The 27,656-nt window shown below is 53.4% G+C and overlaps 1 protein-coding gene across 1 annotated transcript; it reads left to right on the forward strand.

The window, feature by feature from the left end:
• Nucleotides 1–733: 733 nt before the first annotated feature.
• Kcp (kielin cysteine rich BMP regulator) lies at nt 734–27,656 on the forward strand. Its single transcript, XM_057776913.1, has 38 exons — nt 734–803; nt 2,752–2,924; nt 4,410–4,599; nt 4,689–4,765; nt 6,908–7,004; nt 7,142–7,224; nt 7,409–7,502; nt 8,376–8,464; nt 10,576–10,669; nt 10,782–10,861; nt 10,934–11,027; nt 11,293–11,378; nt 11,449–11,530; nt 11,677–11,829; nt 11,904–12,010; nt 12,086–12,179; nt 12,700–12,873; nt 12,975–13,057; nt 13,154–13,247; nt 13,329–13,517; nt 13,747–13,917; nt 16,425–16,601; nt 17,253–17,338; nt 17,598–17,688; nt 17,799–17,881; nt 17,973–18,066; nt 19,505–19,678; nt 19,914–19,996; nt 20,709–20,829; nt 22,361–22,440; nt 22,654–22,753; nt 23,792–23,934; nt 24,218–24,390; nt 24,471–24,582; nt 24,669–24,770; nt 25,395–25,559; nt 26,784–27,090; nt 27,260–27,656. The coding sequence occupies exons 1-38, from the start codon at nt 734–736 to the stop codon at nt 27,475–27,477; spliced, it is 4,683 nt and encodes a 1,560-aa protein (XP_057632896.1). The 3' UTR covers nt 27,478–27,656.

Raw genomic sequence — 27,656 nt, forward strand, 5'->3', positions numbered from 1 at the left:
AGCCCCCGAGATTCTTCATCTAAGAGACTTGGCTTGTTCTTCACTGTACAGTTTTAAGTGGACAGTGGATTTCACTGCTTTAAAAAAGCACAGGCACTGAGGGAATTTAAAGGTTATTTACAAGCATGGGGAATTGACTACATAGGGATTAGGATAGAGTAATATTTATTTATTTTATTTTATTTTATATGTATGAGGTGTTTTGCCTGCATGGGCGTATTGCCTGGTGTTGGGGAAGTTACTAATTGGATTCCCTGGAATTAGAATTACAGACTCTGGGCATTCATGTGAGTATTGGGAACCAAACCCGGGTCCTACACAAGAGTAGCAAGGTCCCTTAACCACAGTGCCTTCTCTCCAGCCCCTTGCTGAAGGTTTTGAACCCAGCTGAGCCTGCTGTTCTTATAATCCCCATGAGGTAGAGGAAGAAAAGTTACTCAGAACCCTTGAAGGATGAGTAGTCCCAAAGGGCAGGGAGATGGCTGGCCCTGACCCCTCAACTCTGCGCCCAGCTTCCTGCGGAGTTTGGAAGACTGTTATGGGTCAGGACCCGCAGGGGCCCCCGGGGGTAAGAAGCCAGCCCTTGGTGGTGTAGGGGAGCAGGCACCAAGGGGCGGAGAGTTGCTGGGCCCTCCCTGAACAAAGACTGGGTGGGCGGCGGCTTGAGTCTCCGCACCCCGCCTCCCGCAGCGCCCGCCGAGCACCGACCCACAGCAAGGCGGGAGGAGAGAGCATGGCGGGGGCCGGGGCGGTGCTGCTACCTCTGCTCCTGCAGCTCGGGAGTCTGGTGCTGGCCGCGTGCGGTGAGTCGGGGCGTCCAGGGTGTGCCCCCACTTCTGGCTCGGCCCGGCAATCCGTCAGACGGGGCTAGACCTTTTCTCTAGCCCCGCCTGAGTAACTTGTCCCCGGCCGGCCTCAGTGCTCTCTCTCCGTACTCCCCGTCGGTGGGCGAGCAGAGTGGGGGAGGGGCGGCCAGGCAGGGGTTTCTGCACTGGGCCAGGTCCTCCTGCCGTCCCAGCCAAGGAGTCCTGAGCAACAATGAAGCAGAGGCTGTCCTGGTATCTGGGTGTCTGAAGTTAATTATTTCTATTGAGAGAAGGGGAGGGGGAAGGGGGGAACGCTCTCTGTGGGAACTGACTTTGTCCTGTCAGACTGTGTAGCCTTTGGGGCTTGCACGAATGTATGGTCTCTGCAGGAACAGGGTAGGAGAAGGCTGAGGGGGAACCAGAATTCAGTTTCTGGGGTGCAGCCAGGCTCGTGCCACTTCCAGGAGGATTTTCTGCAGATCTTCCAGGAAAGTGACTGGCCCTGTTTTCAGCTGGGGATTCCAGTGGACCAGAGGACAACCCCCCGCCCAGGTCTCTCTTCCTTGACCCCCCTCTGCTGTGCCTGCTTAAGCTGAACCGGAGGAGCAGGCTGGAGTGCTGGGTCTGTGGGAGTAGCGGAGCTGGAGGAGGTCATGTTTGGGTGGAGGGATTCAGATACTGAGACCCTTCCACGAACACCCTTCATGTTGGTGAAGAAAGGATGGGCTGGTTATGGGACAGCTGGGAAACCGGGGAACTGGTGGGGATTAAGAGGGGTACAGAAGGGTGGTGCTGAGTCCCGGGTTTCTGCCTTAGGTAGCTGAGTGAGTTGGGGTGGCACTAACTGAGCCATGGGTAGATATTGGACTGGAATGCCCCCTCCCCAGGGGGTGGTCAAGAAAGAAGGAGGTGATGCCCCTCTGCCTCACAGGTCTAGTGTCCCTGGGAAAAAGGCTTTCGGTTATTCCAGCTGGTCCTGGTTGAGTTGCCGCTATGGGAAAGAAAGGCCAGCCACTTTCAGCATCCTTTGTCACCTCTTCTGGGGAGCCTCCACTCCCTTCCATTCTCTGGATGTCTGTGGGAAGTGGCCTTTGCCTTTACCTTCCCGGCTTAGGGGGGGATGAGCTGAGGGGAACGTGGCTGTGCCCCTCTCCAGGCCTAGGCTCTGAGGCACATTCCTCCTTCCTGGACATATGTTATCTGGAACCAGGAACAGGCTGTCTTCACTGTGCCGCATCTACTGGGGGCCTTGCCAGAACAGCAGAGCTAGGTTCTGCTTTCCAGAGCCCACCTCATCCAATATGGGGCCTCCTGTGCTTCTGACACACACTTATAAACAGTGGGGTGAGGAGCACCTTTTCCCAAAGCAGTTCCTTTACTGACAGGTATAGATGAGTGGGGGCATGTGTGAGCATGTGCGTGTGCACACACACATCATTCATGCACACGTGCACGTGTGCACACGCACATCTGCACACATGTGCGCGCGCACACACACATACCAGACCTCCAAATATTTAAAGAGCCCTTCTTGCACATGTCCAACACCCTCCCTTGCAATTCAGCCTGTGCTGGACCCTTGATCAAACATAACATGTCAGGTCTCCAAGCTATCTCTGGCCCACAATGGATGGATGGTCCGGACTCCCCAGCTCCGTGCCAAAGGATCCCCGCAGAGTCAGAGTAGGCTTCAGGGAGGCCTTGGTCTGGATGCTGCTCTCTGTCCCTTCTGGAGACTGAACTAGGCTACTCCGGTGCTCTCAGGGTTTCTGTCTCCGTGCGTTTCTGCTGTCGTGGTCTTCCCTGCTTGCTTCCACTCCAGCACCTTCACAGACCGTGTCTCCTCCCACGGATGTGGGACGCAGTGGGGTGCATGCGTGCTCTAGAGGCCAGAACCCAGGAGACCTTCCCAACTGCTGCCAAGCTGGCTTCTTGCGCCCTTTAGGTGGGGAGGTCTCCAGAGAGCGAGAGCGCCCGAGGCTTGCGGACATTCTGGACTATCAACAGCAGGCACCCTCCCGCTCTTTGGTCCCTGCTGGGGCCCACCAACAGCAATGGTGCCCCCTGGAGGAGAGGCTGGAGCGGCTGGAAGCCGAGGTGACTGACCTCAGGAAGCAGGTACTGTGGAGGCAGGCTGGCAGGGATGGGGTAGGATGCACTTTGCGTTTTGGGGAAAAAGAAAGGATTGAGTTTAGAGGACCCAAGGACACGAAAACAGTAGGTTTTGTTTGTTTCATTTTGTTTGAGACAGAGTCTCTCTACATAACCCTGGCTGTCCTGGAACACATTAGGTAGCCCAGGCTGACCTTGAACTCACAGAGATCCACCTGCCTCTGCCTCCCGAGTGTGGGGTTAAAGGCGTGCACCATCATGACCAGCCTTTGTTGTTATTTTTAAGATCTATTTTTATTTTACACGTATGGGTGTTTATTCACATGTTTATATGTGCAGCATGCATGTGCCTGTTGCTCGTCAAGGCCAGAAGAGGGAGTTGGGTTTCTTGAACTGGAATTACGGACCATTACGTGGGGACTGGGAACCAAGCCCAGGTCCTCTGCATGAGCAGCCAGCTTTGTGACCATTGAGCCATCCTCTTGCCCTTATTTTGCCCATTGGTTATTGTTTTGACAGTGCTTGAGACTGAACCCAGGTCCTCACACGGTCTAGGCAAGGGCTGTGCCACTAAGGTGTATATCACCAGCCCTTAGAATTCTGTCATAAGCCGGGCGGTGGTGGCGCACGCCTTTAATCCCAGCACTCGGGAGGCAGAGGCAGGTGGATCTCTGTGAGTTTGAGACCAGCCTGGTCTACAAGAGCTAGTTCCAGGATAGGCTCCAAAACCACAGAGAAACCCTGTCTCGAAAAAAACCAAAAAAAAAAAAAAAAAAAAAAGAATTCTGTCATAAGTGCACAGAGAGAGGTTCTTGTCTGACTGGTCCTAATACCTCTTTCGGAATGTGGTGCCTCCAGGGTATGTGGTTTTTTTTTTTTTTTTTTTTTTTTTTTCTGGTTTTTCGAGAGAGGGTTTCTCTGTAGTTTTTTGGAGCCTGTCCTGGAACTAGCTCTTGTAGACCAGGCTGGTCTCGAACTCACAGAGATCCGCCTGCCTCTGCCTCCCAAGTGCTGGGATTAAAGGCGTGCGCCACCACCGCCCGGCCAGGGTATGTGTTTTTGATTCAGGTTTACATATTCCCTCATGTGTTTGTCAGAGAATGGGATACTGCGAAGGCATAAGACACCACTAGAGAAGGCTGTCATGGGTAGTGGGGTCTTTAAAAGCCAGGCAAGCTGATGTATGCCTGTAATCCCAGCACCTGAGAGACTGAGGCATAAGTGTACGACCAGACTAGGCTTCATAACATGTAACCACCAGCTAGGGTTTGTCCCCACTCCAAATTATTCTTTAATTATTAGTACAGGGAAGAAATCCATAGTTCCTCTATCCAAACCATAGTTTTACTTTCCCTGAAACATACTGATGGACGGGCACCCACCTCTGCTCAGGAACCCTCATTCTGCCTCAGTTTCTCCATTTTACAATCCTTAAGGAATTGTCTATGATGGGAGCTGAGCTGAGCCTGCCCCTCCACTCTGTTTCCCCAGAACAGGGACCTGCAAGCCAGGGTGCTGCGACTGGAGTCTCGTGACTGTTGCTCCGCTGCCCCCCAGTGCTGCGGGCTGCAGCGCACCTGTCCTGAAGGCTCTCGCTGGGAGCCTGATGTCTGCACGACCTGTGTGTGCCGTGATGGGACTGCACACTGTGTCCCCCAGCCCAGCCTGCCCCACTGCCACGGTCAGTATCACCTCGTCCACCCACTGCAGCTCTTTGGGGGCCTGGAGAAGGCACTAGGGTCCCAAATGACATTACTGTCTCCACCTCAGGCTGCAGCCACAATGGCCAGTCTTACGGTCATGGGGAGACCTTCTCCCCAGACGCCTGCACCACCTGCCACTGTCTGGTGAGTGCTTGAGACCCACCTAGATATCCCAGACCTGTCCCTGTGTCCTGTCTGCCTCTCTCTAGCCACCTGTCACTGACATGCTGTGCTGGTTGTTCTGGCGGCTGTCTGCCTCTCCTGCCGGGACTCTCGTCCTTGGGATTTCCATTGGTTCTACTTTCTGGAGCTCAATCTCCACATACTTGTTGGGCCCCCAGAGGTGCCTGGTGGAATTGCACTAGAAACAGGAAGGCTTGAGAGCGAGCCCTCTGTATTCAGGTACTGAGGACTGACAGTCTAGGAAGGCCAGAAGAGCCAGGATACTGCCCTTTCCGCAGTTTGGATTTCCTTCTATGGCGGTGGGATTCCACTGGAGTCCACAGAGCCAAAGAGTGTTAGGAATATCCCCCTGGTATGGAAGGGGTGCGGAGACCAGCTGGAAGGCTGTTACACAGGGTCAGAGAGGGCAGTGGGCTGCAGGCAGGGGCTGTTCCTACAGAACAGGCAGGAGACAGTGACTAGTTAGATCCCATGGAATAAGAGAGGTCAGACGGGAAACTAGAAAGGCAGCGATGGCAGAGGCTTGAGAAGAGCTGGGAGGACGGAGGCCGTGACTCTGTGGGAGTTTTATTGTTTTGAGACGGAGTCTCACATGTAGCCATGTCTGGTCTGGAACTCGCTATGTAGAGCGGGCTGATCACAAAGTGACAGGGCTCCTCCTGCCTCTGCCTCCCAAGTTCATTGTTTCTTCTTTGATTAGTCTTTGCAAAATTTGAATTTCAAAAAACACATGATTTAAATATATACAGTATACACCATACAGTATTCAGGACATACTCTCTGTTCTTGTTTTTTTGTTCTTGTTTTTGTTTTTTTTAGACTGTTTAATGTTGCTGAGGCTGGCCTTGAGATCCTGATCCTTATGTCTCCTCCTCCCAAATTCTAAATGTACCTCCACCATACTTGGCTTTAGCCTGAAACTTACTGGGTAGCCCAAACTGGGCTCAACTCAGAGCAATCTTTCTGACTCAGGCTGAGTGCCAGGATTACAAGTGTGAGCCACCACATTGTATGTGTGTGTGTGTGTGTGTGTGACTGGTAATTAAACCAAGAGCATTCTACATGTGAGGCAAGCACTTCCACACTAATCTATATTCACAGACCTCTTTGCCATGGTCTTTGCTCACTCTCTTGCTTCTTTTGAGTTCATTGCTGAGTTGCTCAGGCTGGCCTTGGATTCATTCTACAGCCCAGGCGAGTCTTGAACTTTTGATCCTTCTGCTTCGGCCTCCAGAGTAGCTGGAATGACAGACCTGCATCACCAGGCCAGGCTGTCCAGTGTCACTTCTCTGGAATTCCACTGTAACTGAGCCACCTGTTCTTTGTCTAGTATCCTACTAGGAGAGGCATCCCAGCTGGTGGTCAGTTAGGGAGGGGACAAGGACTCCAGCCAGCCCCAGGATAGAGACCAAGGCTGAAGTCCTGGGAGTTGGTGGACTTTAAAGGGACTCTGGGGCTAGCTTGGTGTATTTGATGAGCATAAACGAGACATTGCTTTAGAGCCCCAGCAGTCTTCTCCTCATGCCCCAAACTGTATAATTCAAAGCCATGGACACACACAGAGAGCTTTCAGGGTACATGGTGACTTGGGGCCACTGCTACTCCATATGACAAGAGCCTTTGATGATTGTGTCCTGTGTGGCACAGGCTTGGAGGAGGGGGCAATGGGCTCACCTTTCAGGACACCCTCCTCCACCCGTTATAAATAAAGCCAGCACACTGTCAGAGTCAGACCCTTGACTGCCGCTTGCTGGAAAGATGGAGGAAATATAAAAATAGGCGGTCCAGCTTTTGATGTCGCCCCAAGCATCTGGGTCTCCTACTTGGGGATCCATGCCTGGTTCTGAAGGCTGCTCTGGGGGCCACAGGGCTGTTGAAATGTGACATCCAGAGACCAATGTCCTCTCCACTGGCCAGGTAAGAGAATTAGGGTATAACCCCCACCAATGTTTATGTCCCCCCGCCCCACTGCTCTGCGTTACCCGAGGCCTGGCCTTGCCTCTGAGCATCTCAGTTGAAGCCTGCTAGGCCTTGAGGCCTGCAGGGTACCCCAGCATGGACGGTGGAGAGAGTTCCGGGGAGGACTTGATGTCTGCTCTGCAGGCAGGAGCTGTACAATGCCGAGGTCCCTCATGCTCTGAGCTCAACTGCCTGGAGACCCTCACCCCACCTGGGGAATGCTGCCCCGTCTGCCGTCCAGGTGACTCCCTGTTCTTACCCATGGGTCCCCTCAGCCTCCATGGATCCACACCTGCTTGGGGCCATGCCTTCTCTTGGGTGCTGCCCACCTACCCTGCTCTCTAGTGACCCTTGCCATCCTGGCCAACAACCTTCCAGGCTGTGAGTATGAAGGACAGCGTCATGAGGAAGGGGCCAGCTTCTTGTCCAGTTCCAACCCCTGCCTCCAGTGCTCTTGCCTGGTGAGTCGCTATAGCCCTTGCCCAGGCCTGCTTGCTTGGGCCATCTCTGTCCCACCCTGCTGTGTCCGCCACTGTTAGCCTTGTCCATGCCGTCTGAACTTGGTGCCATTGCTGCTAAACACCGGCCCACCTTGAACCTGTGGAAAGTCACACCCAGGGGTTTTACAGACATTGTCCATTGTAGAGGAGCTTGGTCCGTTGTGTGCCTGTGAAGTGCCTGCCAAGCCCTTGCCCTGAGCCAGTCCTGAGGCCTGGACACTGCTGCCCAGTCTGCCAAGGTGAGAGCCCATTACCCATTCATTTATTCATGTATTTATTTAACGTATATGGGTGCACGTACATCTGTGCGCCATGTGTATGCAGTGCCTGTGGAGGGTGCGGGGGATCAAACTCAGGTCCTCTGGAAGAGAAATCAGTGCCCTCAAAATGCCAAGCCATCTTTCCAGTTTCTATGACTCTTTCTTTATAGAGTCCTCAGCAGGGTGTCACACTTTCTCGACTCCAGAGCCCTTCCTTCTAGACTGATGTCTGATCAGTGGACAAGCAATGCCAGGCCAATCATACTCTGGATCGTCAATACCCGAATTCACATTTTTCCATTGTCTCTTAGTGATTACGCGACTCTAAGCCGTTATTTCTCCGTTTGTTTTCCATTTGTAAGGTGCACCTGATGTACCTTCTGGTATTGTATAATAAGTGACTATTGTCTGCTTAGTCCATCTGACCGCGGAAGGGAGGGCATTCCAGGGGAGTCCTCACTAACTGAGGGTATGCTGTGCTGTCTAGGGAAGGCATGGACGAGCAAGCTGAGGAGCAATGAGGACCTCACCCTGTCTGGGGCACTGAGAGTCCCTGAGAGTCTAGACCAGTGGTTCTCAACATGTGGGTTGCGACCCCATTGGCAAGCCTCTATCTCCAAAAATATTTATATTATGATTTGTAACGGTAGCAAAATTACAGCTAAAGAAGTAGAAATGAAAATAATTTTGTGGTTGGGGTTATCACAATACAAGGATTGTATTGAAGGGCCACAGAGTTAGCAAGGTTGAAAACCACCGGTCTAGACAGAGGTAGGAGCATGAGAGGAGCGGAGAGAGGAAGGCAAGATGGGGTCCAGGAAGATTCCCATTATTGCCACTCTCCGTCCCTAGCCCCGGGCTGCACAGAAGGTAACTCTCACAGGGACCATGGCCAAGAGTGGACCACTCCTGGAGACCCCTGCCGCATCTGCCAGTGCCTGGTGAGTCCTGAGGCGCCCTTGGCTTGTCCCTCACCCTGCCCTGCCATCGGGCCTGCTGGATTCTTGATTTTATTCCACCGGCCACATCCGGGGGCACTGAAAAGATGCAGAGATAGAGACGATTGTATTGTGGGCCCTGTGAGCATGTGACCTGGTGGGCTTGCCTGTTCTCCTGCTCTGTTCAGCAGGCTGGTAATTTTAGCTCAAGAAGTTCATAGGTGGGAGGAGAGCCAATAGGGCAGGACACACTGGGTGGTCAGAGCACCAGAGAGAGAGGAATACAGTTGGACTAGGCAGTAGCCAATCCTGTGACACCAGAACTCTTTTTTAAAAAATATTTATTTGTTATGTATACAATATTCTATCTGTGTGTATGCCTGCAGGCCAGAAGAGGGCACCAGACCTTATTACAGATGGTTGTGAGCCACCATGTGGTTGCTTTGAATTGAACTCAGGACCTTTGGAAAGCAGGCAATGCTCTTAACCGCTGAGCCATCTCTCCAGCCCAACACCAGAACTCTTAAGATGTGGCTGGCCAGAACGGCTCTGGGCTAGATGTGGTGGCAAATGCCTTTCATCTCATCTCAGCACTTAGGAGGCAGAGACAGGAAATTTATGAATTTGAGGCTAGCCTGGGCTACGTAGTAAGACCCTGTCTGGAAGTGGTTGCACCTGCCTGTGATCCCAAATCTCAGGAGGCTGAAGCAGGAAGATCATGAATATGTGGACAGCACAGGTTACGTAGTTAGTAGACCTTGTCTCAACTATCCTTCCTCAAAACAAGCAAACAAACACACACAAAACAAACAAAAAACCCACAAAAAGACAAGAGAGGGATATTAGGAGTGAAAGGAATGCGAAATATCTCGAATACTCTGTGTTGGTCATATGTTGTGATGGGTAAGTAGATTACAATATGAAATTTTAATTTTCTCTGTTTCCTTTTGAGTTCTAAAAGTTGATCTTGAAAAAAGTTTGCGTGGGTTCAGTGGCTCGAGTTACCTTGTTCTTCGGCTGCTTGGATCTAGAAGTTCATGGGTGAGGGTGCTGTTCGCCTAGGCCTTGGGGAGCGGGTGAGGAGGGAGATGTAGGGAAAGACACCCTAGGAATCGGTAAAGGGCGCAGTCGAAAGTACCGGCGTCCTGAGGTAGAGGCCCGCCCACACTTTTCATTTTAACCCACAAGCCTCTGAGCGGCGGACTATGGTCATCTATTTTTTTTTTTTTTTCAGAAAGACAGACTGAGTCACAGGTAGCTAAGTGACATGCTAGGTTGTATGTCTGTACTAGCTACCTAGGGCCTCAGTAACTGAGGACTACACACTAAGCCACTTCAAACGACAGAAATATACTCCATGCTTCTGGAGACCTGAGGTCCAAGACCAAGGTGTGGCAGATTTGATTGCTTCAATGGCTATGAAAGGGAATTTTTTTTATGCCTTTCCTGGCTTCTCATCATTGTTGCCATTCTGTGGCTCTTATGGCATCCAAGTATTTTTTTTTCTTAAGATTTTAGATTTATTTTTCACTTGTCAAAAAAAATTTTTTTTTGAAAGTCTCACTAGATTGACCAGACTGGCCTTGAACTCACAGAGATCTGCCTGCCTCTGCCTCTCAGGTGCTGGGGTTAAAGGCGTGCGCACTACAGCTGGCCTTGTTTTTCTTTTTTAACTGTGCGAATACACACGTGTCTGAGTGTGGGTTTGTGTGTGTGAGTGCAGCCCCCATGAAGACTGTCGGCAACAGACCCCTTGAGCCGCTGGGGCTGCCTGCTTCCTCTGCAATAGCACTGAGCGCTCTAACGGCTGAGTCAGCCGCAGCATCCAGATCTGGCTTCATCTGGGCATTCTCCCTCTGTGTGTCTTGAGTTCTTCTTTATATACGGATGCTAAGTCATAGTGGGCTAGGGGACAACCTACTCCAGTAATACCTCATTAACTGACTACATCTTCACTAACTCTGTTTCCCAAAGAGACCAACCATATTCTGAGGCATCAATGTACGAATCTGGGGGGGGGGGGGCGCATTTCATCCCATAGAGACTTCTAATGCCATTTCTGTTTCTTGGCTGAACCCTGCGACGGGGATCTCTCCTTTGCCTACCCTTGCTAGGAGGGCCAGATCCAGTGCCGCCAGCAGGAGTGTGCCAGCCTGTGTCCGTACCCCGCCAGGCCCCTTCCGGGCACCTGCTGCCCAGTGTGTGATGGTGAGTCAGGAGTGGAGCAGAGGCCCAGCATGAGTTACCTGTGACGGTCTGGACTGGGGGTCTGAGGTACTGAGTTTGCCCTGAGAAGCATCTGAGCACAGTTTCCCAACAGGCTGTTTCCTAAATGGGCGGGAGCACAGCAGTGGGGAGCCCGTGGGCTCCCAGGACCCCTGCTCCAGTTGCCGCTGTGCTGTGAGTATGTCTGCCTGGCAGGGAGGGCCTGGCTTCAGGGCCTGTTCCCTGCTGACTGGGCCCTGTTGGCAGAATGGGAGTGTCCAGTGTGAGCCTCTACCCTGCCCGCCTGCACCCTGCAGATATCCGGGCAGGATTCCTGGGCAGTGCTGCCCTGTGTGTGATGGTGAGTGCCAGGGGCAGGCACCAGCTAGGGACAGGCTCAGGATGATGGTGAGCTTTGCCTTCCTCGCACCTATGCTCCTACCCCCTCTCACCTCACTCTCACGGCACACACTCTGTGGTGTGTGTGGTGGAGGCAGGCAGGGCCTCCTGGAGGACTTGCCTAGGTGATCTTCCTCAGGGTGGGATGATATGCCTTGGAATGGTATGATGCCTCCTGCTCAGCCACTAGTCCTGTTCCCCAGACCCCTGTCTGTCCTCCTGTCCAGGCTGTCAATACCAGGGACATGACTATCAGAGCGAGGACACCTTCACCCTCCAAGAGAATGGCCGCTGCCTCCGGTGCTCCTGCCAGGTGAGTGTGCCTACCTTCTGCCCAGTTCTGTGTCCTTCCTTAAGGGCCGCTCACTCGACCCTCTTCCTAGGCTGGTGACGTATCCTGTGAGGAACAGGACTGCCCGGTCGCCCCCTGTACTCGGTCTGCCTCTGGCCCTCAGCTCTGCTCAGGTGTGTCTGTGTATGTTCTGGGGAGTGACTGCCAGTAAGGAGGCTATGGTGGATTTGCAAACCAGGGTCCCCCTGGACTAGGAAGGACAAGGATGGATGAGGCTATTTAGATTGCCATGGTGACAGGTCCCCTTCCCTTGCTGTAGCCTGTGTGCTCAATGGTGAGGAGTTTGCTGAGGGGATCCAGTGGGAACCAGATGGACAGCCTTGCACCACCTGTTCCTGCCAAGATGGGGTGCCTGTGTGCAGGGCTGTGCTTTGCTCCCCAATACCCTGCCAACATCCTACCCAGCCACCTGGTGAGTGTCCCGCCAGATCTCATCTTTCCTCTTTGGCTTTGACCAGCCCACCCTGACCAGCCTGCCCCACTTAGGTGCCTGCTGCCCCAGCTGTGAGAGCTGCACCTACCATGGCCTCGTGTATGCCAATGGGCAGAACTTCACAGATGTGGACAACCCCTGTCATGCCTGCCACTGTGAGGTACATTCCTGGGCTTAAAGCTGCCCTGCAAAGCCCCTCCTGGGCCCTCTCCCATTGTCCATTCCCTGCTCCCAGGACGGGACTGTGAGGTGCTCATTGGTCAACTGTCCTTCCACGACTTGTGCCAAGCCTCAAATTGGACCGGGCCAGTGCTGTCCCAAGTGTCCAGGTATGTGTTTATTGTGTCTGACTGGTCTGGAGATCCGGACTCCATTGTCACACAGCTGGATGGGACCAACAGATATCTTCCAAAGCCAGGGCTTTCGGAGCTGATTTTGGAACTCACAAGGGCAAGGCTGGAAGGAAAAGAGAGACTTGCTACCTTTTTGTGTTATCAGACCACCCTTCTCAGTGACCCTACATTTCTTCTCAGTAGCCCAGGTAGCACAGGTTTCTGCAGTGCGGGTGCGTGCATGGGGCATGATCCTGTGTGCATGGATATGTGTCCTAGGCACACACTAGTGTAAGCTCTACTCAGCACCCCCAGAGACACACACCCATCTCCATCTGCAAGTAAAGGGACTCAGACTTTTCACACTAGTGAGAGAGATATACATTGCTACCCGTAGCTCCCATCCTCCTCTCCCTGATTGGTGGCTCTGGGTTCTGGGAGAACTGGAGAGGCTTCAGGTGGCACCTAGCCCTGTCACCCTCTGCCGACACACCTTTCTCCACTGTCTGCCACCCAGACTGCGTCTTGGAGACACAGGTGTTTGTGGATGGAGAGCGCTTCCCTCATCCAAGAGACCCCTGCCGAGAGTGCCATTGTCAGGAAGGCCAAGCTCGCTGCCAGCCTCGTGCCTGCCCCAGCGCCCCCTGTGGTCACCCTCTGCCCAGCACCTGCTGCAGGACAGACTGCAAAGGTGAGGTCGCGAGGTTGGGGAATGGATGCACATGGCATGGAGAACTCCCCAACAGGTACTTAAGCCCTGTAGACAGCGGCCCATAGCTGCCCCCTCTTTAGGCTGTGCCTTTGGTGGGAAAGAGTACCCCAACGGAGCGGACTTCCCTCACCCCACTGACCCGTGTCGCCTGTGTCACTGTCTGGTGAGTGTGTGACCCGGAGTCAAAGGGAGTGTGTGTAAAGGTTGGGGATCACTTCGCACTAATCCGACTTGATTTCATATTTCTGTCCATCCTCAGAGCGGCAACGTACAGTGCCTGGCGCGTCGCTGTCCGCCGCTGTCCTGTCCCGAGCCAGTCCTGCCTCCGGGAGAGTGCTGCCCGCAGTGCCGTGGTAGGTAGGCAACGTTCCCAAGGCAGTCCCTCCCCGCGGTTCCTCCTGCCCCCTCGTGCCACGTGACACACTCTCTCGCAGATGTCCCGGCTGGCTGCCCACGGTCAGGGGATGCGGTTCCCGCCCGCCACCAGGAGCACTTCTTCCCACCGGGAGACCCCTGCAGCCGCTGCCTCTGCCTGGACGGCTCGGTGTCCTGCCAGCGACTGCCCTGCCCGCCAGCACCCTGCACCCACCCGCGCCGGGGCCCCTGCTGCCCCTCCTGTGATGGTATCGATCCGGGTGGCACACCCCCCCCCCCGATCCCGTTTTGCCATCGGCTACCCGTCGCCCAGCCTCGGTGTCCCTGCTCTTAGAATATGCCTCCAGAGGTCCTCCTTTCTTGGGCGGGCGGTCTCTCCTACCTGGGAACTTTAATAAGAATGTAAGGACAAAGTCCCAATATCAGGGTCTGGCCACCAGCCACCACGTTCCCCCAGTCCGTGCTCTTCCCTCTTAGGCTGCCTGTACCAGGGGAAGGAGTTTGCCAGTGGAGAGCGCTTCCCGTCTCCTAGCACCACGTGCCACGTGTGCCTCTGCTGGGAGGGCAGCGTCAACTGCGAGCCCCGGGCTTGTGCCCCTGCACAGTGTCCCTTCCCCGCCAGGGAAGACTGCTGCCCTACCTGTGATGGTGAGTTGGGGATTGGGAAAAACAGGACACACCCTGCTGGGACTCGGAGGGGGTGCTGATGAGAGAGCCGAGCCAGCCTCCTCTTCACTGCCCCAAAGTCGATCAAAAGAGTAAAACAATTTCTACTGTAAGAAGAAAGAAAGCGCGGTGGTGACGCGGGACTTTAGTTCCAGCACCCTAAGGCTGAGCAGGCGGATCTCTGAGTTCAAGGCCAGCCACTGAGAGTTACACAGAGAAACCTTATTTCGAAAAACAAACAACAAAATTCTATGCTTTTTTCCTGAGCTTGAAACAATCTAAGAGCATGAATTTGGGCAAATTACCAAATCCCATCGTGCCTAAGCTTTAACTCCTGTCAGAGAAATTCTCCCTCCTCGTCACTCTTGTATTATCTTAGCACTCTTTACTTTTTGAGACAGGGTCTCATGTATCCCATGGTGGCCACCAGTTTGCTGTATAGCAGAGGATGACCTTTGCCCTGCTCCTCCTTCCTCCGCCTCCCAAATGTTGGGATTACAGGCGCTAATCAGCAAGCCCAATCTATTTTAACATCTTCTACCAAATGTAATTTTATTTATTTATTTAGTCCTTTTCTTTTTTTTTAATCTTTATTTATTACATATTTAGTGTTCTGCTTGCATGTATACTTGCAGGCCAGAAGAGGGCACCAGATCTCATAGATGGTTGTGAGCCAACATGTGGTTGCTGGGAATTGAACTCAGGACCTCCGGAAGAGCAGACAGTGCTCTTAACCTCTGAGCCATCTCTCCAGCCCCAGTCCTTTTCTTCAAATGAACATACTGGTTAAGTTTATGCAGCTGGAGGTCAGAGGACAGCTAAGTGTTGAGAGTCATTTCTCTTTCCACCCATTCCCAGGGACTGAACTCATGTCACCAGGCACGTTGGCAAGAGCCATCTCACCAACCTCCTAGATGGATTAAATGAGAAAATTAGGCTTGTCATGAACAGATTACCATGAAAATGAACACAATTAAAGGACAATACTGTTGTCGCATGGTGCTGGTGCATGCCGTTAATCCCACCAGCACTTGGGAGGTCTCAGTGAGTTTGAAGCCAGCCTGATCTACAAAGCAAGTTCCAGGACAGCCAGGACTGTTACACAGAGAAACCCTGTCTTGAACTCCGCCCCCCCAAAGCACAATACTGTTAAATTCTGCCTGCATGTGGTGGCCCATGCCTGTAATCCTAGGACTGAGATGATCTAGACAGTAAGATCAGAAGTTCAAGGCCAACCTCAGCAATGTGCTGTTTCAAAAAACATCTATCTATCTATCTATCTATCTATCTATCTATCTATCTATCTATCTAGATATCTATCATCTCCCTATCATCTATTATCTATACATACATACATAATAGCATATATGTGTATACTCTGTCCCCGCTGAGCTGGGGTTATAGGTGTGTGGCCACCCTGTTTGGCTTTTTTTACTTGGGTACTGGGAGTTGAACTCAGGTCCTTGTGCACACTGCAAACCTATCCTTAGCCACTGAGCCACCTCTCTTGCCTCCCCTCTATGTGTAGCTGAGGCTGCTCTTGAACTCCTGATCGTCCACTTGGCAGATGCTGGGATTATAGGCATGTGCTGTTACACCCTGTTCACCTCGTTAGGTTTTTCTTGTTGGTTGCTTGTTTGTTAGGTTTATTTAGTTTGTGTGTATGAGTGTTTTGGCTGCATGTATGCCTGTGTGCCATGTGTGTGCTTAATGGCCTCAGAAGGCAGAAGAGGGCGTCAGACCCCCTGGAACTGGAGTTACAGATGATCACAAGCCATGTGGGTGCTGGGAATTGAACCCCAGTCTCCTGCAAGAACAACAAGTGGTCTTAACTTCTGAATCACCCCCACTACTCCCCTTTTTAAGGGATGCAAGCAAAATGTCATAGAGGAGTACAGGTCTCCCTCCTTAATCAACCTGTGTTGACGTAGATTGGAATGGGGCTAACTTGAATCTACATCACTGCTTCCCCAACTCTAGTCTGGGAGAACTGGAGCCTTCTAGCAGTGGGGCCTGCTGAGCATCTAACCCTGTCTCAGAGCTTGTGTGTTTTCCTTATAGATGGATACTAGTATTTCTTTTCTTTTTCTCTTTTTTTTCTTTTTTGGTTTTGGTTTTTCGAGATAGGGTTTTCTCTGTGGTTTTGGAGCCTGTCCTGGAACTAGCTCTGTAGACCAGGCTGGTCTCGAACTCACAGAGATCCGCCTGCCTCTGCCTCCCAAGTGCTGGGAGTAAAGGCGTGCGCCACCATGGCCCGGCTGGATACTAGTATTTCTTGCAGGGCGCAGGGGAGAAAACCTGCCCTTTGGCCAGTCCAAACCCCACCCCGTCGGTCAAGGCTCCTTTACTAGAGCCTGGACCCAGCCTCACCCCAAAGCCCCCAGGTGCCAGGTCTTGGAGATTCTGGCCTCCTGCCCGGTCAAGCTCAGGGAATGACTGCTTTCCTCTCTCCCTTCTCTGCCTTCCTATTCGGTTCCCATCTCTGATAGGCTGTGAGTATCTGGGGGTATCCTATCTGAGCAGCCAGGAATTTCCAGATCCTCGGGAACCCTGCAACCTGTGCACCTGCCTTGGAGGCTTTGTGACTTGCACCCGCCAGCCCTGTGAGCCTCCAGCCTGCAGCCACCCGCTCATTGTACCTGAGCACTGCTGTCCAACCTGCCAGGGTATGAGCTACCCGCCTCACTCCCTTACTCCTGCTGGGGTTCCCTGGGGCTAAGCACCAGTGGGCGGGAGGTTTGCATACAGTTGAACCCCCTGAGATAGACACACAGAGATTCTCTTACTCCCAGAATCCCCATACGCATGATCTGCCCTCCTCTCTGTTCCCACTGTCGCCTCACCAACTGGTCCTTTGTGTTCTAAACTTTCCTATCTCTTAAATTGTTTCGCTGCCTACTTAAAATGTCACCCTCTCGAAAGCAGCCTAGTGGTTCCCATTGCCCCCAGTCACCAACCAGGATGGGCAGCTTTTCTAACCCACCTCCTCTGACCCAACCCAGCTGGTCACCTATCCAGCTGGCCTATGCCACCTTGTCCTCTCCCATGGAGGCAGGATGTTCTCCTAGGCCTTTCATCTCCATTTCACATCCACTGTTCCCACAGCTTCTTCATGCATGCAAATCTCTGTGCAAAATCTGATATCCTGATAATAGCTTCCCCTGCACCTCTTCCCTCCCCTCCCCGCCCCTCTCTGCCTTACTAGCTCTAGCTAAGCTGTGTGTGTGTGTGTGTGTGTGGAATGTGTGCACGTGTGCACGTGACAGCGGAGGGCTCTGTTGACAGTGGCCCACCTGTCCCATTCCCCACTCTGCCAGGATGCCTGTACCATGGGATCACTGCTGCTCTTGGAGAGACCCTTCCTGATCCTCTTGACCCTACCTGCTCCCTCTGCACCTGCCAGGTGAAGGGAATCTTTGGGGTCTTGGCATCTTCTCATCCCTTATCTTTCTTCCTGGCCTGGGACGGGTTGTCTGCATTTAGGCAGCAATAAACATATTTTGCTTGTGATATTCGATGAGACGAAAGTGGGGTCAGGTCTCGTCTGCCAGGGAAGAGGGGCTCGGGCTTGATAAGCTCAGCAGGGTACCTGCCAGGATTGTAGTGCCGTCTGATTGGAAGGTGACGTGGAAGTCCAAGTAACACTGTGATCTCTCATCCAGGATGGCTCTATGCACTGCCAGAAGAAACCATGTCCTCCGGCTCTCTGCACACAGCCTTCCCCAGGCCCCTGCTTCTGCCCTGTTTGTCGCAGTGAGCATAGATTGCCACCATCTTTCTGTGTGCCTGGCACCTGTCCCCTCCTCCTTCCCTCTCCTTCTGCCAGGTAGACCCACTCCCCACAGAATGTGTGTCTCCCATAGGCTGCCTCTCTCAGGGTCGGGAGTACCAAGATGGGGAGGAGTTTGAGGGACCCGAGGGCAGCTGCGAGCACTGCCGCTGTTGGGTATGTAGAAGCAAGGCTGAGCCAGGGCGGCCCATGCTTCTGGGTCCAAGCCTGCATGGCACGCCCCTGACCCTGCATCTCCTGCCCGCAGGCCGGCCAGGTCAGCTGTACGAGGCTTCGGTGCCCGCCCTTGCCCTGCTTGCTTCAGGTCACAGAGCCAGGGAGCTGTTGTCCTCAATGCGCAGGTATACCCGACCTTGTACCCACACTTCAGCCCCTGATCCTATAACCTTTCCTTCACCCCCACCGTGCCTCTGTTCTTGGCTGTCCCCCTAATCCACATTTAGCCTTTCCTCTCCTGGACCAACATACTCTTAGTGGCAGGCTAGATTCCTGTCTATTTCAGTAGTAATAATAATCACGATTAATAACATTTATTAGGGCTGGAGAGATGGCTCAGTGGTTAAGAGCACTGCCTGTTCTTCCAGAGGTCCTGAGTTCAATTCCCAGCAACCACATGGTGGCTCACAACCATCTAAAAATGAGATCTTATGCCCTCTTCTGGCCTGCAGGCAAACACACAGAATATTGTATACATAATAAATAAATAAAATATTTAAAAAAAATAACATTTATTAGAACATTTATTACAGGTAAAAGATTCTCTCTCTCTCACACACACACACACACACAAACACACACACTCACCTCACTTTAAAAGCACAGCTATCTTATTTGGATATGCTGTCCTCATTCCTACTTTTTTTTTTAAATTTATTTATTATGTATACAATATTCTGTCTGTGCATATGTCTGCAGGCCAGAAGAGGGCACCAGACCTCATCACAGATGGTTGTGAGCCACCATGTGGTGCCGGGAATTGAACTCAGGACCTTTGGAAGGGCAGACAATGCTCTTAACCACTGAGCCATCTCTCCAGCCCCTCATTCCTACTTTTTATTACATTTGTTCATTTATTTTGTTTGGGGAGCCCATCACAGCCTGCACATGGAGATCAGAGGACAGCTCATGGGGATCTTTTTACCCCCATTTTACCACATGGGTCCCAGGGACCCAGCTCAGGTTGTCCAGCTTGGTGGCCAGTGGATTTGTTGGCTAAACCGTCTCCCTGGTCCCCTTCCTCTCATGTTTTGAGGATGAAAAACAGAGACACAAAAAGGTGACCTAAATTTCCTGGCCACTCAGCTCTCAGGTCGCAAGGTCAAGCTGCACATTCCGGTCTCTGGCTCCAGAATCCCAGCCTTTCTCAGGCAGTCTGCTGCCTCTCACCCCACCCTATGTAGCCAACCCAGAACCCCCTCAGCATCCCTTGCCTTGTAAACAAGTCAGGACAGACATGATCCCCACTGGATATGGGAGAAGACTGAGGCTTGGAGAGATATCCTGGGTGCATAGGGCGATTCATCCCATGTTCATGTCAGTGTTGCCCGATGGGCTTTCATTAATAGCGCCTGCTGCCTGCAACTTGATCAAACACACAAACGACTCCCTGCACCACTGTAGACATGCACTCTGTCCTGACCCATATCCATGCCACATCCCTGCCATCTCCATGCCACAGCCCCATCCACCTCCATGTCTTGCTGACCACAGGTGGGATGGGAGGGGTGCAGATAGCCAGATCTTGGACTCGAAGCTTATACCTGCCTGCCTGGGACCCAGGCTGCCTCGCTCATGGGGAGGAGCATCCTGAAGGTAGTAGCTGGGTGCCTGCCAACAGCCCCTGCTCCGTCTGCATGTGTCACAAGGGCGTCGTCACCTGTGCCCAAGTCCAGTGTGCCAGCGCCTGCATCCAGCCCCAGCAGGAGGCCGGTGACTGCTGCCCTCGGTGTTCTGGTACTTGGAACCTGGTGTGGGAGGGAGCACTGGGCAGGTGGTGAGCACCTCCCTGCTTTAGTGCTGGGCTGGGTGGCAGCGGTGGGTATGAGGGGACTCCAGGAGCAGTGGCCTTCATTCTTGTACACTCCTCAGCCCCAGGGCGAGGGACAAGAGCTGGGGCGTGGAGGAGCCCCCCTCTTGACATCGCAGTCAGCCTGAAGGTTCCTCATTCTCCTCTGTTCTTGTCCCCAAGGCTGTGAGCATGAGGGTCGGAAGTACGAGCCTGGGGAGAGCTTCCAGCCTGCGACAGACCCCTGTGAAGTCTGCATCTGTGAGGTAGGAGAGGGCAGGGTTTGGGACTGACTGCTTGATGGAGCAGAACCATGGCAATCAGACAGAGTGTGTCCCTGGGCCCAGGACAGAAGCTGAGCTTGGTCAGCGGGACCAGGTCTGGATTTAGGCAGAGCACAGGGTCCAAGTGGGGAAGCTGTCGATGGACCTGGTCTTTGAGGTGGTGGTGTTCAGCGAGCAGCCCACATGGGAAGTGTTTACTCTCTACTTTAGCAGTAGTGGTGAGGGCTGCGATGTAGTTCAGTTGGTAAAGTGCTGGCCTGGTATGCACAAATCCCTGGGTTCAGTCCTAAGTACCACATACATAGGGCGTGGTGGCATATGTTGGTTATCCTAGCACTGGGGAGGTAGAGGCAGGAGGGCCAGGAATTCAAAGTCGGGGTTGGCTACATATCCAGTTTGAGGCCAGGCTGGGTTTCATGAGACCCTATCGCCAGAAACAAAAGTGATGAACGGTTTATGGGTATGAAGACAGGCAGTGGAGTGGGGAGGATGTTGAAGAGAGCAGAAGGTTTAGAGGTCACGTGATGGTTCAAGCCCCAAGGGGCATCATCTCCAGATTAAGAGCTAGGTGACATGCCCACACTACCTGAAGACGAGGGTGCAGCAGACACCCTTGGGAATCCTGGTGCCCAGGGGCAGCTCAGCTGCCACGACTTTGGACTCATCTCTCTCTCCTCATTCATTCTTCTTGTAGCTGCAGCCTGGGAGACCTCCCAGCCTTCACTGTCGCCGGCGGCAGTGCCCCGTTCTGGTGGGCTGCCCACCAAGCCAGCGTCTACCCCCTGGGCCCCGGCACTGTTGCCCCACCTGCGCCGGTGAGTCCTAGGCGAAGGGGGCGATAAACTAGGCGGGCAGGGCTGCACCCCTGGAGAAATGCTAGAGGAGCCAGCTAGCTCTCCCCCGCTTTGCCTCAGCCCTCTCTAGACTCAAGTGTACTGTTTGACCTAAATGGGTGAAGCCTATTCCACGCCTAAGTGGAAGCTGGCAGGAATTGCTGGCCTCTGCTGCCAGGTGCGCTTCGTGGAACATCCTGCCCGGCAGGGGGCGCTGTAGGGTAGCAGTTGTCGGCTGGCTCTATGGGAGCCGCGAAGCAAATACCATAGGGACGTTGAATGGCTCAGCAGCAGGGATAGGGAGAGCCGTTCTGTTTCTTTTCTTCAAGTAAGAATTCATAGCCGGGCGGTGGTGGCGCACGCCTTTAATCCCAGCACTCGGGAGGCAGAGGCAGGCGGATCTCTGTGAGTTCGAGACCAGCCTGGTCTAAAAGAGCTAGTTCCAGGACAGGCTCCAAAACCACAGAGAAATCCTGTCTCGAAAAACCAAAAAAAAAAAAAAAAAAAAAAAAGAATTCATAAAGATATGTGGAAGTAAAGAGAGTCATATTTTAATTCTAAATATTGAAAAATAGCACAGTTGTTTCCTAGATTTAAGACTTGGCGTGTACTCGGCCTCCCCATCTTTGCTGTGGAAGCCATCAGCGACATGATGGCTCAGCTTGGCTATGCACGCGCACATTTTCCTACACACAGACAGGATTCCCCGGGAGGGGGGGATTGCTTGCCCCTCTGTCCTCTTTGAGACATACAACTCTTTGGTAACACAGAGTTCACCATCCTCATCATATTTAAGCTACAGCTCGGGGCTATTCAGTACGTGCATAACGTTGTGAGAGCATCCATCTGTCGGGATGTTCTTATAGCACTCGCTAGCACGAACTGCACGAAAGACTCCTTTATTAAGCACCTAATGCATATCACACACCACTCGGTGCTTCTCATAAACTGTATCTCATCTAATTTTCACAGTGACCCAGTCAGGAAAAGTGCGTAAAAAGTTCCCTTTTTACACATGAAAAACTGAGACTCGGGAGTAGATTCATTTGTTCATGGGGTGATGGAGCCAGAACCTGGGATCCCTCACTAACTCCCCCTCTGGCCAGATTACATGAAGGGAAAGAACAAAGAAGAATGGGCCAGGCATCTTGGCCGTGCTCCATGCTCAGTAACCCCAGGCTGAGGGAGCCATGCTGTGTGGGTTTCCAGTCCCACTCCTTTTAGTAGCAGATTTCTCCCAAGGGGCTGAAGGGACTTCAGCAGCATATGTACTAAAATTGGCTTGGTAAAGGGCAGATACACCATTGCTGTGGGGATTATCATGGCCCCTGTGGCAAGGATGAGATGCAAATTCATGAGTAATTCCACTTTCTCTGTCTCATTGAGCTCACCTACAAAACCAAACAAACAGAAAAAAATCCCAGGAGGTCCAACTTTTCTTTGTATGGAGAGAACTGAATGGCAGTTCTGTCCCCTGACCCCTTCACCCCACACTGGATTCTTGCCTTCACAGAGGCGTTGAGTAACTGCACAGAGGACCTACGGGGGACTGAGCTGATGCCACCAGACCCCTGCTATACCTGCCAATGTCAGGTGATCCCTCCTGCTGTGGGGACTCCCAGATCCCCCTTTCTCCCGCTCTGTGAGCTATGGCTGGCCTCTTCCCCGTAGCTACCCCTGAGCTCTTGCTCACTCTGACAGTTGTCCTGAATGTCATCTCCTGCCTACACCCTACTCCCAGCTCTGCCCCCACGACTCCACAAGACCTGCTGTGTTCTCTCTATCATATTTACATGACCACAATAGAATCCGACATGGATCTGTACTCGCCGGACCTGTCCTGAGCTCAGCTGTCACCCGTGGGAGCGCCACACACCCGCTGACGTCTGCTGCCCCGTGTGTAAGGGTGAGTGGCCAGAGTGGAGCCTGGGGATGGAGGAGGGAAGGGGTGGCATTCATGGGTGCCCTGAGGTCTGCAGGCGGAATGCAGCTTCCGTTCTTTTGTGGAAATGGAGAAGGTACCCACTGGGATGGAGGGGAGCTCCAGGAGGCAGAAGAAGTAGGGAACAAAGCCTGCTTTCTCAAGCCTGAGGGTTTTTCAGGGGCCTTGTGGTCCCCAGGCCCACTGTGGGCATTGCATTTTGCAGTTGGGGGTTGGCCCAATAGGGGGTTCTAGGGACTGGCATTTTGGATCTCCGGGATTCCATAACCAATCAGCCTGATTCCTGTCAGGGTTACCAGGCTTGCCGAGGAAATGAACACCCTCAGGGTGCTTGCGGAATGGGGCTGAGTTCCAAGAAGGGAGAGTATTGCTGAAAGGAAACGCATTCCTCCTCCTTAGACTGATGGGGGGGGGGGGCTCGGCAGGAGTGTGGGGGATGGTGGGTTGGCAGAATCCTAGCAACGCTTGCATTACCTGCACCTGTCATGGGACCTGGGGACAGGCGGGTGTGCCAAGGGAAGAGGGTCCAACATCCGCCAGCAAATATGGGCCGTGTGAGTGGTGGCCTCATTGTTCTGGGCAAGGAGTTGAGACCTGGGCTTCATTCCCACCTGCACTGTTGGGGGCAGACAGGAGGGACAGATGGAACTACGACCCTCCTCAGAAGGCCCCCGGAAATCGCAGGCTTGCTTCCGGCAGGAAGCCCCTCAGCAATAGTGCCGTGTGGAGTGGCACCTAAGAGTGCCAAGAGCTGCCCTGTCCTCATGACTGGCTGGAGGTGCCTAAGGTGCCTAAGGGTGAGCAACGCCAAGGTGAGGGCTGTGGCGGCGGAGGAAGGGCGACACAGATGATCCCGTCTGTCTGCCCCATAGGAGCGTACAACAGGGCAGATGGGAAGGAGATCCTCCGCCACTCAGCTTAAGAAGGAGAAATGTGTGTCCTTCCACCGGCACGGGAGTGTTTGAGTAGGCCACTGACCCTCTTTGTCTCATTTTCCCTCAGTTTCTACCCAGTCTTGCATGCATCAGGGCCGCCGGGTAGCCTCTGGGGAACGCTGGGCCGTGGATGCCTGCACCAGCTGCTCCTGCTTGGCTGGCACTGTGCGATGCCAGAGCCAACGCTGCAGTAAGCTCGCATGTGGCTCGGTGAGTGTTTTGGTCCAAGGTGATAGGAGCGGGGTGCACAGGGCACTGCCATCCCTGAGCCGTGAGGGGGGCTTGGCCTTGTCTTGCCTTCATGAGCTATTAGTGGAGCCAGGGATGGTGCTGTTCCGGGAGTGACCACCAGAGGGTGACCTGACCCGGTCTCAGTGAATCTGGGTTCAAGGGGTCAGAGAGAAGATGGGCGGATGCTCAGACTACTATGAGAGACAGCTGAGACTTGACAAGGGAGTGTCCTGTGACTGACCGTGTTTGGGTCTGAGGCCAGGATGAGGCTCCTGCCCTGAGCCCCGGCAGCTGCTGTCCCCGCTGTTTGCCCCGACCGGCTTCCTGCATGGCCTTCGGGGACCCCCATTACCGCACCTTCGATGGCCGCCTGCTGCACTTCCAGGGCAGCTGCAGTTACGTGTTGGCCAAGGACTGCCACGGCGACGACTTCAGGTGTGCACCCTTCTCCCTACTCTCTGCCGCCTAAACCTGGCGCCTCTGACCTCTGGCACCCAGGCCCTTCCTCCCCATAGTGTCCACGTGACTAATGATGACCGGGGCCGGAGGGGTGTGGCCTGGACCCAAGAGGTGGCGGTGCTGTTGGGAACCGTGGCTGTGAGGCTGCTGCAGGGCAGGACAGTCGTGGTGAGCCAAGGACCGGGGGAAGGTCAGTCCTGCACAGTTCATTGTCTGGCCCAGCACGGCCCCTCCCTTCTCCCTCTCTTTCCCAGGTGGACCAGCACACGGTGACCTTGCCCTTCCTTCAGGAGCCCCTGCTGTACATTGAACTTCGAGGTCACACTGTGATCCTGCATGCCCAGCCTGGACTTCAGGTGTGGTTAGAGGGCAACGCTGGGTGGGCCTGGGGTCCCATGCTTCCTCCATCCTACAGGTGAAAGGAGGAGGCGGAAGGGAGAACGCACAGCTACATCCTTAAAAGGCTCTGTCCCGAGCCTGTTTTCAGTCTTGGCTCAGCCCTCCATATCCTGAGACTCTGAGCCGTCATCAGCCTTCTCTGGGCCTCAGTTTGCCTGTCTGTAAAGTGGGGAGTTGATAGGGATAGGGAAGCGGCCATGAAGGTGTTCAAGGTGATCTCTGTGGGCTCTGCTAACTCATGGGGGAAGGTGGCTTGCTCTCTTGCTTCCAGCCAGAGTCGTAACTGACAAACCCATGCTTCTGTGCCCTTGATCCAGACTCTAATTACATTGTATCACCTTAAGGCCACGAGACAGTGAATCTCAGGAAGTGGGTTTGTTCCACCGGAAACCCAGTTGAACGGCACCCAGGAATAGTGGGCAGGCCTCTCCACCATCAGTGTTTGGCCAGGATTAGGGAAGTGGCCCTTCGGTGTGCAATGTGCACCCGTTCATCCCGCAGCAGGGAAACTATCAGACTAGCACATGAGCTCCTTGGGGTCTCTCTCCTTCCGCATCCCTAGTCCCGGGCCTCTCGTGCAGGTGCTGTGGGATGGGCAGTCCCAGGTGGAGGTGAGAGTTCCCAGCTCCTACCGGGGCCGGACTTGTGGTCTCTGTGGGAACCTCAATGGCTTTGCCCAGGATGATCTGCAGGGTCCAGATGGGAGGCTCCACGCCACAGAGGCTGTGTTTGGGAACAGCTGGAAGGTGAGTGACTTGGGAGCAAGGAGTCTGGGCACTAGAAGAACTGGGCACTGGCCCTTGCTGCGAAAAGGGACCCAAGACAGATGTGGGGGTTTTCATGGAAGTTGGAGGCTTGAAGCCTGTCTCGATTAATAGCAGAGGTAGGATGGCCTGTTGGAAGCCTTATCTCCTGAATCCCTAAAGCCTGCTCTGTCTCTCATTACTCACAGGCTGTGTGACCTTGAACAGGTCAAGGTCTACCTACTCTAGTCTTATTTTATCTCAAAAGAGGGACAGTGCTTTTCTTTGCTGTTTTGTTGTCTCACCTGTGGTCCTCTTCTCCCAGCTTCCATTGTATGGGGATCACAGACCTGAGCGATGGGCACTTTTGATTCCTTCTTTTCTGATTTGAGAAGACTGTCCTTGAACTCTCTGTGTAGCCGTGAACTGTGTGACTAACCCTCCTGCCTCTGTCTCCAAAGTGCAGCACCATCCTGGTTTTTCCTTGAGGTGCAGAGTATCAAAGCAAAGGCTTTGTGAGAGAGAAGCACTCCCAACTGCGCCCCATCCTAACCCATCCTTTGCTATTCCCAAATATTCCCAAAGGGAGTGCTTGATTCATTTGCTTTCTCTTTTTTGATACAAAGTCCCAGTATGTTGTCCAGGTTGGCCCGGACCTTTCTATCTCGCCCAGGATTCCCCCCCCCCAGACTTCTAGAATCACAGGTGTGCCCCACTATGTTTGGCTCTTTGAACGATGTGTTTTCATTAGCATGTATTAAGTACACATAATAATGTGTTTCATTTTGACATTTTCATACATGTATTTACTATATTTTGATTATCTTCCCCATCGCCCTCTCTTGGTCTCCCCTGTTCCGACTAATCCCCTTCTTCTTCCCAGCTAGCCCCCCACTTCTACTTTCTTGTCTTTTTTATTTTTTATTTTTAATTTGGTTTTTCGAGACAGGTTTTCTCTGTGTAGCTTTGGAACCTGTCCTAGAACTCACTTTGTAGACCAGGCTGGCCTCGAACTCACAGAGAGCCACATGCCTTTGCCTCCTGAGTGCTGGGATTAAAAGCATGCACCACCACCCCCTGGCCTTCCTTTTGATTCCCCCCCCCCCAATCCAATGAGTTCCATTTAAGGTTGTAGGTAAGACTTTGTTTACAGGAGCGTGACATGTTCTACTCAAAGGGAGATTTTGCCAGGGATGTTTTCATATCATGGTTGCTCTCTCCATGTAGGTCCCTGAAGGCCTGGGTCCTAGCCGGCCCTGTTCTGCAGGCCGAGAGGTGGACCCATGTCAGGCAGTAGGTTACCGTGCCAGGCGTGAGGCCAATGCCCGGTGTGGGCTCCTGAAGACCTCACCGTTCAGTCACTGCCATGCTGTGGTACCCCCAGAACCCTTCTTTGCTGCCTGTGTGTATGACCTCTGTGCTTGTGGACCCGGAACCTCAGCTGACGCTTGTCTCTGTGATGTCCTGGAAGCCTATGCCAGCTACTGTCGCCAGGCTGGGGCGACTCCTGTCTGGAGGGGCCCTACACTCTGTGGTAAGGGGGTGATACCAGTTTGCGTGAAATGAAGGCCCAGTTCAGAAAGAAGGGGTAGCCCAATAGACGGAAGTCTGGGCAGGGAGGGTACAGGGAGACATAGCCCAATGTCCTAACAACCAGAGAGATGCTAGGGGACCTCTGTGACACAGCTTTCCTCTGCCTGCAGTGGTGGGCTGCCCCACGGACCGTGGCTTTGTGTTTGATGAGTGTGGACCACCCTGCCCCCGCACCTGCTTCAACCAGCACATACCCCTAGGGGAACTGGCAGCCCACTGTGTGAGGCCCTGTGTTCCAGGCTGCCGGTGTCCTGCGGGCCTGCTGGAACATGAAGGCCACTGCATCCCACCTGAGGCCTGCCCACCAGTCCTGCTTACTGGCGACTAACCAGCTCACATGCTGCCCAGTACTAGTCAGGAGCAGCCCCCTGTCCCACCCTGAGTTAAGGATACCCTCAGCCAGGACTTATCTGGTCAGACGTCACCCTTGGTAAGCAGCAACCTCCAGGCCACAGTTGTAGAGAGACAGACAGTGTCCTGCTCAGGCAATGGGATCCTGGGCCTGTA

Source organism: Chionomys nivalis, chromosome 1 (assembly GCF_950005125.1).
Source record: "Chionomys nivalis chromosome 1, mChiNiv1.1, whole genome shotgun sequence".
Classification (NCBI taxonomy): domain Eukaryota; kingdom Metazoa; phylum Chordata; class Mammalia; order Rodentia; family Cricetidae; genus Chionomys; species Chionomys nivalis.

Bases quoted from the DNA above. Each gene is read 5' to 3' on its own strand.
- Kcp (XM_057776913.1), top strand. From the start codon at position 734: ATGGCGGGGGCCGGGGCGGTGCTGCTACCTCTGCTCCTGCAGCTCGGG. The intron at 10,670-10,781 runs GTGAGTCAGGAG...GTTTCCCAACAG, and splicing joins CTGCTGCCCAGTGTGTGATG to GCTGTTTCCTAAATGGGCGG. The intron at 17,689-17,798 runs GTGAGCATAGAT...TGTCTCCCATAG, and splicing joins CTTCTGCCCTGTTTGTCGCA to GCTGCCTCTCTCAGGGTCGG.